This window comes from Frankliniella occidentalis, unplaced genomic scaffold (genome assembly GCF_000697945.3).
Source record: "Frankliniella occidentalis isolate FOCC.00 unplaced genomic scaffold, Focc_3.1 Scaffold253, whole genome shotgun sequence".
NCBI lineage: Eukaryota > Metazoa > Arthropoda > Insecta > Thysanoptera > Thripidae > Frankliniella > Frankliniella occidentalis.
Window position 1 is genome coordinate 106,935 of NW_026267379.1, and position 8,471 is coordinate 115,405.

General features: G+C 47.1%; 1 protein-coding gene across 1 annotated transcript; it reads right to left on the bottom strand.

Annotated features, from left to right (window-relative positions):
• Nucleotides 1-3,535: 3,535 nt before the first annotated feature.
• On the bottom strand, nucleotides 3,536-7,311 carry LOC113202021 (uncharacterized). The gene is made up of 3 exons (XM_026416057.2): nucleotides 7,184-7,311; nucleotides 4,408-4,484; nucleotides 3,536-3,848 (listed from the first exon to the last, which is right to left on the bottom strand). Exons 1-3 carry the CDS (start codon nucleotides 7,212-7,214, stop codon nucleotides 3,576-3,578), a joined length of 381 nt encoding a protein of 126 aa, XP_026271842.1. The 5' UTR covers nucleotides 7,215-7,311; the 3' UTR covers nucleotides 3,536-3,575.
• Nucleotides 7,312-8,471: the final 1,160 nt, after the last annotated feature.

An 8,471-nucleotide genomic window follows, 5' to 3' on the forward strand; every position in this document is an offset into this window, starting at 1 on the left:
GGATTACAGATGATTTCAGCGGATTTTACCGGATTTCGGCGGATTTCACAAGATTCCGGCGGATTTTACGCGATTCCGGCGGTTTTTACAATGACCTTCTAAGGATTTCAGACTAAAATTTGCTGGCAGATTACGCATGACTTCATGATTGCAGGTGGATTTCAAATGATTTCGGGAGGATTTCAGGGAGGGCGTACACATGATTTCAGTAGTGGCGGCCCCCTCGGATCGGGTGCGATATTCTACCTTTCCAGTGGTGCTAAACCCGTTTTTGAGGTGTGCAAAGTGTGCATTTTCAGATTTTCCCAAATATTTTCTCAATGAGCAGAACCGATCACATTTTGGGAAATATTGTCCCATTCCTCGCAAAATAGGCAGTTCAGTTCATCAAGGACTACAAATTGACACAGGGGTTTTACTGAATGTTGAAAAATAAAAATTATACATGATAAGTTTTATTGAGAAAATATATTTTGTAATCCAAATAGCTATAGCTATTTGGGCTATTTGGGCATTAAAATGCCCACACTTGTAATTCAAAATTGACCAACACACTAACTGATTTGTATCTTTTATTTGTACGAACTTAAGCAATCAAATTTGTGGCACACATTTCGCGTTGATTTGAACACTTTTGTGCATACTCATTCGTAGGAAATCATGCTCTGTGTCGTACAAATATGTGCGAAATGAAACGTAGGTTTAACTTAGAGCGAATATTTGCACAAAAACATACAAATACATTGAGTGCAAATGTACTGATGCTGGCTGTCCTGTAACCCCTAACCCTCTCGCTTCTCCTCCTTTCCCCCCTCTCACTCTTCGGTAGTTTGAAACGTCGTCGTAAGCTCACCGGCCATCCCCCTCCCCTTTTTCACTCGTCCGCCTGATAACTCGCTAAATTGCGTCATCTACTTGACTTTCCTCCGGAGGGCCAGACGCTGCTCGCGCCAACTAACGTCTAACTCGATTTTCCCTCTCGACATTCTGTTTTATTTCCTCCCCGTCTATATTATTTGAGTCCATCTTCAGTGGAGGTGCACGTCCGTGCTACTGGGCTGGGGTTGTATCGGCGGCGGGAGAGAGACACCTCTCTCTCTCTCTCTCTCTCTCTCTCTCTCTCTCTCTCTCTTCCTTCTTTCTCCGTCCGTGTTTTGCGCGCACGCCACGTAATTCATCCCAAACCTTATTATCGGGCGAGAAGACGGATCTTGTTGGGGAGAGCGGGAGGCCGGAGTTAAGTTGGGCTAAGTGGCACGGGGCGATCCCGAAGAAGTCCGAGGGGAGAGAGGAAGAGGGAGGCGACTGTCGCTCAGGCTCCAGGTCAACTGGTTGGGCAGGGCTTTTGGGAGGGAGAGAGAGTGAGAGTGAGAGATGCATACCACCACAGTGCCCAGCCTCGCCTCTGTTTAATTCGGGCCCGTATTTTTCTCTCCTTTGCCGCTGCCTGGACACATTTTTCCGGCGACGAGGAGAAGGGAAACCGACAGAATGTCCGGGCGAGTTTAAGGAGGTAGGCGGGATACACTGCCCCCCTCCTGCACACGGTCTGGCATGCGGGTGGCAAACTCAGGCACAAAATATTTTTTTATTTTGGATTTTCAGTCGGACAGTGCTGCGACGTTTTTTTTTGCTTCCTCTCAGAACCTCCAAAGCAGTCTTTTCATTTTACTTTTTTGAGCGACACCATAGCAGCTGAGCGTAAAAGCGGGGGAAGAAAAATAGATATAGTATTCTACACAAAAAGAGAACAGGCGGACAGTATTCGTAGCCCCGGAATAAAAGGCGTTTACACGCGCCACGCAACGCCACGCCACTTCCCCTGCTCATTGCACACAGTCATTCCGGTTTCGTAAACGCGGATTTCACGCGCCATTTGCCGACGCTAGGGAGAGAAAGAGCGACAGAGAGGAAGGCGGGAAGAAAGAGGAGAGCGAAACGAAGACGTGGGTAAGGGTAGAGGCGAGAGAAGCAAGAATGTGTTGCCACTCAGTAGTGCGCCGTCCGAGAGGGCGGCGGTCAGAAACAACAACCAGACCTAGGTCCTTATGCGGTATCACCCTACTCCGCCACCACACCCACATTCCTCTTTTTTTCACATCACCTCCGCGCTGTCAATCACGCTCTCATCCAGTAAGCCTGCGATCTACCCAGCCCCCTCTCTTCCCTCACACGTACTGGCTCAGCCTCCACACCCCTCCCCCTCCCCACTCCCTTTGCGTTCTCGGGCGGCTCCACGGATCGGCCGTAACGCAGTATAGATTACCTATCCTCCTCAGAACCGATCACGGTAAGTCAAAACTTTGGACAGCGCGACGGCGGCAGGGTGGAGGGTGGCGGCGGCGGGGAGTTGGCTGTGGGCGCCCCTCCCCTGTCACTTCCCCCGCCCCCTCACCCCTGTTCTTTTCCCCTTAGGCTTCTCGCTTCTCCCCCCGCACTCCCCCTTCTGCATCCAGGCTCGGCCCTAAATCCAGGCGTTTGCCAGACGCGTGGCATTTGTCAAGAGCTGGCTGAGCGCCCACCGGGCCCGAGGGGTGGCCTCCGGGGCACACAGCCCGCCCATCGCGCTGTCCTTGTTGCACTCGCTGCGCCGGGCTTTGCGCAGCGGGGCTCAAAGAGGGAGAAAGAGAGAGAGAGAAAGTAGTGCGTGTTCGACGGGCAGCGAGCAGCGGGGTGCGGGACTCGCCGGGGGCGTGGCGGGGGGTGCTGCATCCTGCGGCCGGACATATCTAGACCACGTGTTTTATGCTCAACTTGAGAAAACAAGATAAAAGCCAAGAATACACGCTCTCTCTCTCTCAGACTCACGCATACACTCACACGTGTGAGTGGAGGGTGGCCCGGGGGGAGACACTGAAGTAAACTCCCCCTGGAGAGCGACCCAAAGCGCCGTGCATGCAGTGGGCGACAAAGTAAAGTGTGTTTGCTGTGCTGGCCATAGTATTGCTGTCGCCCTGTCGCCTGCGGCCTGACCATTTCCGTCACGCAATTTTCTGAAGGACATCATCAAATGATGTAAATTTTGCCCCGCAGACACGAGAAAGGGATGTAACTATGAGAGAAGGGCGCCCTGGAGAAGAAGCTTTACAGAACCGAATACCCGCTTTTCTGACCGGGAAACCGAAAGGCTCGTAAAATTTTCATCTTGCCAGGACGACGTGCAGCCTGGATTCCTGAGTGTTTACCCCGTGGCGTGGTCTTTTCCGCGTAGTTCTGCGATCAAAACTACGCTTTCCCGAGCCGATGAAAGCGCGCCGTCGGGGGTCGGCGGAGCCGACGGCCGTCCTGGCGGCCAGTGCGTCTGTCCGGTTTGGCATATTCCACCTCATTTTGCCCAATTGTGTGTGAGCCGATTCAGTTCAAAGTTGATATCTAGAGGTTTTCGAGGGTGCTTATTCCATTTCCTGTGTCGGGTTTTACTTCCGGTTTCTTCTTCAGGGCGTTGTTGGGGCGATGTGATGGATCGCGTCAGCATAAAGGGTCAGCCAACAAGGGTACTTAAACCCTTTGGCCTTAAAGTGAAAAATTGTCGAGATCGTGATTTTGCCTCTGTAGTCAAAATGTTTTATTCATTTTCAACACACCATTTCTATGTTAAGCATTACAGTGTTTTTCAGAAGCACGTGCTGTGCCCTCATGCAGAAGAACATTTTGTTCCACAAATCTCTCTTAGATTTCGCAACTGGTATGGTTTCAAAAAGGCAGTCGGTGATTATTCCTCCTTCGTACATGTTTCCGGCGAGGTCGGTCTCGAACCTGTCGATGCAGTCGGCTAGTTCGGAAGACAAATTTGGGTTCGCAGCAACGACCGCTTTTATTTCCTCCGCACGGAAAGCGTGGTACTCGATCTAGAAAGCAATGACGGAAGTTGGAGGTTTTTAGCAGATGATACCTTAAATACCTCTTGACTAAACATAAAGAATTTATAAGTAATTTTAACGTGTCAGAGCTTTTACTCTCGATACTGAAATTGAACCAAGCGGAGACCAGAAAACAATTTCTTTGGTGCTGCGGGAATGGTGTCCGAGCGTCCTCGTCCTAGTGTCACACCAGGGCCAGGCCCCTTTCCACCCTGCCTAACAATACCCAAATCCAGCCAGAAGGAGCAGGTTCCCTGCCCAACAATACTGGGCCACCGACGCCAGCCGCTCTGTCCACCGGCCCCCTATCTCCTCCTCTACGCCGCTATTCCGACGAATAGCAAAATTGCAAGTAACACGCAGCCACAATCAAATACAGCTAAATATGAGAGAAAAATTAGAACACAGACAACAGACCTATACTTAAATTTGAATCATCTGCTTTCAAGATCGATTCTTGATTGAGATTTTTTTAAGGGTGGCATTGAAGGAATGGGCAAGGTAGCTGTGGTACACACGTATACTGTTTTGAAACAATGACACTTACATGGCATCCGTCCATATCGCACACGTCCTTCGTCCACCAGCGTGAACCCTGCACGAGACAGAGGCCAGCTAGTAGCACTGAAATGAAAATCAAAAATGTTCATTGTATTTTAAAATGCATCAAACACAACCTACTCTGCAAACTCAAGTGAAATACAGTACTGCACCAAATGGTGCAGTACAACAACTGTGTCTCAACAACCCAAAACTATTTTCTATTGTTACAGAGCAATAACGATTTAGAGACACCACACTGTGAAAAATAGTAATAAGGTTTATAGGAAAACTTTCCTTGACGCAAATTGTAAAATTACAATTTTTATTCGTAAAAGTACATGCATTCCCTTGTAGCACCAAACATTCAGACAACGTTCTGAGAACGTTCTTTTGGTTCTTTGAAGGTTCTGTAAACGTTCTAAGAACGATATGTGCTACAAGGGACGTATCGACTTAAAATCCATTGGCCAGTAAAAAATTTGCTCACGTAAATTTACAACTTAAATTATTATCCGAGTTTACAAAAATGTCGTAAATGTACGACGGTATTTTTTACAGTGCATCTTATTCGGTGCAAATTGCCTGTTCAAACAAGCCAACATGTGAAAGGGTTCTGATTGAAAAAACCTTGCTTCTAGAGATTTTTTTTTTTGAAAACATTAATAACTTAATATAACAATTATTGTTGCTCTGAACCCCATCACAGGCTCGTTTGAACCGGCAATTTACATTGATGAAGATGCTGTTCTATGAAACGTTATTACGCTTCAACCACAGAAAAAAGCTTTGGGTTGTGTGTGACACGGTGGTACTGCGCCAAGTGGTGTAGTACTGTATCGCACTAGAGTTATCATAGTAATTTTGTTTCCTCAAAATACAGTGGACAGTGGGTGTCAAATATAAAAGAGTTTCGATATTTCAGATCGAAATTGAGTGTAAACTTCACTAATTGACGCATCAACATTGTTAATTTTACAGTTTGAAAAAAAAAAATCTGTCATGAAAATTACAAAATCGTTTGTAATATTGCAATGCTGCGATCTTAGACAAAGAATTAAAATAGACCCGCCATGGGAGGAGATCCACGTGCATTTACAACCTTGCGGGATCAGGCTCCCCATCCTTGTGCACCAGTTCGGCTCCGCCTCGCCTAGGCTGCGCTCGGCATCGCTCGGGGGTAGTGCTGTGCGAATGTTCGAAATAGAATCGAATCGGGCCTGGTTCGAAGCACAGAAACGACGGTCATTTTCTTTCATCGCGAGACTTAAAGAAGGGGGGCGGGATTTGATTCGATTCGTTCGTGAATTTCGAAAGATTCGATTCGAAGTTTTTTTGGTCCGATTCGATTCGAAGAAAATTTGAAGAGATTCGATTGGAACCAAACAACTCGATTTGCTCAGCACTAATCGGGGGCGACTTCGGGTCTCGGCTCCGGGTGGACGGGCGACACCTCGCTGATGTCGCCACGCCCCGCCACGTCCTGGGGACAAGGGGGGCCCGAAGATGCAGCCGAATGCTGCCGAGCGGCAGAGCTGGTAGGGGAGAGTGGGGCACCTGGAGACAGGGGCACCTGGAGACAGTTGCGATATCTCGAGATGTTTGAATTTTCGCGCCATCGCGTCCTGACAGGAAGATGGCAAACGGTCCGTAAACCACTTTCAGAAAGGACGGTGGTTGTCATCGAAGCGGTTGTGGAGTCCTTGGCTGTCAAACTTTATGTCTCCCCAAAACACGTAAAAGTAAAAATTTGATTTTTTTCTTCAAAGCTTCATATTGGTCAGTAAGAATTGTCCTAAAAATTAGATAAAAATATCAACGGATTCTGTGATTTGTGAGCTTTCAAATGGCTCAAAAACATGTTGAGTCAGATCACAGGGGTTGTGATGAGCAGCGTCATAACTTCGATGTGTCTCGTGGGGCACGTAGAGACAATTTTTGTGGGGCACCTGGAGACACCTTAATTTATGTCCGAATGTTATTAAAATCACGTGATTATCAAAAACTAATGCCAAAAAATGTTTACAGAAATGGTCCGGAACTACAAACCTAAGACAGACAGGGGTAAATTTGGAGAGGGCAACATAAAGGCAGCCATAGAAGCAGTAAAGGGAGGCCTTTCATTGAGAATTGAAATTTTGAAATATTATGTTGACTTTAATTTAAGTATGTAACAAGATGTTACATTTAAATGTGCTAAAACTATTAGCAGGTGACATTTTCACTTTTCTTTTATGTTGACTTTACTATGAGTAGCATACCTCTCAAAATGTTACTTGTAATTACCAAGGCAGAACTGGGCCATTCTTTAGTGTTATGGGGGAGGAAGGGGAGGGGTGGAACATGCTATTTTGGCAATAAACTGCACTATTTGTAGTTGCTAGAGTCAAATTCGATGGCTGTCTCCAAGTGCCCCAGGGGTGGGGCACCTAGAGACATAGTGCACCCTGCACTCAACACACCACCATACCTAAACCGTTCAAAATTTTCCAACAAACAAAACTGATCCAGTTACTTCTAAGTTAGGGCTTTCACCTCGTCTCTCAAACGCGATCCTAACTTTAAAATCCACTGAGTGGTGGGTGAAAATAGGCGAAATGTCTCCAGGTGCCCCACTCTCCCCTACCCAAGTGGGTTTGGGAGGCCTGAGGTGGCCGGGCCAGACAAGGTTGTAAACGCACTAAATCGGGTATTGTCTAAGGCTGCGATGCTGATGGCAAAATGATCAGATCACTCCCTATGAAATATGAGACCTGATCGAAGGTAGGTCGAAGAAGACTTACCTCCGAATACGAATATCTTGCTCCCGAACATTGTTCAGTTTCAGTCGGCTGTGAGGATGAAGGATCGAGCTGATATGCTGCTCATGCTACGTGCAGCGGCTTTATACCAAAACCCGTCCTCAGTACTTATCGAAAATAAGTGGATCGAGACAAGTGGTGGATCAGGTGGCCTGCTTAATCAGGCCAGAAAGTACTCATGTCAAAAAGATATGCGCTGTGCAATTAGGACAAAATACGCAATTCCAATTCATATTCTTATCAGGTTACGTCGGTATAAAGCATTTAGCCAGATCTGCTGATTTGACTATCAATTGGCTATTCGCATATGGAGTGGAGTGGTACTGATAAGGCGTCGCGTTGAAACTTGCAGTGCGAAAGCTGGTATCGCATCTATTACGAAGAAACTACTAGGCGTTTCAGGGTAGACGATGGTGCGGGCCAGGGCCGGACTGGGACGGTTATGTTAGCATGCCCTTCTGTCACCGTTGCGTTTTGGGCTCTCCTGAGCGCAATGTTTTGAATTGCCACATTCGCGTTGCGGCATTAGAAAGAGAAAAAGTCAAAGAATTTTTTGAGGCAATAAAAAAATAATGATTGCCTGGGCGATTATCGAAGCCTATTACTCAATGATAATCAAAAAGTTTCTAGTCTGTTTGTCTGTCATCACGATAACTCGAGAACGGTCTGAGCTGGGTACCTCACATTCTTAGTGTAACTTTGTATCAGAAAAAGCAAGAACTCTCTACCTTAAAAATTGGCCTGTCAAAAAACTCAAGAACAAACTCTATCTCAGGCGCCAGGGGGCGATTTCCACACTGAAAATGACCCCAAAACATTTAAATGTTTATTCTCAGATATTTGATAGTCTGCGGTGGGGTTACTCGTCAAATTAAAATCGTGAGGAGCAAAATTTGTGACTTTTGGGGCCAAAGGCCTATTTACGACTCTGCATTTTGCCCGACTCGGGTCTCAGCGCCGCAGGCCTTTGTAGATGTATGCCAGGCGCGTCGCAGAGTAACACTGTTTTGTGAGATATCGCGAAGCCTGTTACGCGAGACGTGGTCTGGCGTACATCTACCTAGTATTTCTGTGGATGGCTATGGCCGTTTTCACCAAAACCGACCCAAACTGACATTCAAGGCCATCGGGCCCTTTTGCTCTGGTGCTAAAAGGGCTTTTGCTGCAGACAGCTTTTGTGGTGGAATCTTATCCACTAACGTAACTAGGTAGATGTACGCCAGACCACGTCTCGCATAACAGGCTTCGCGATATCTCACGAAACACTGTT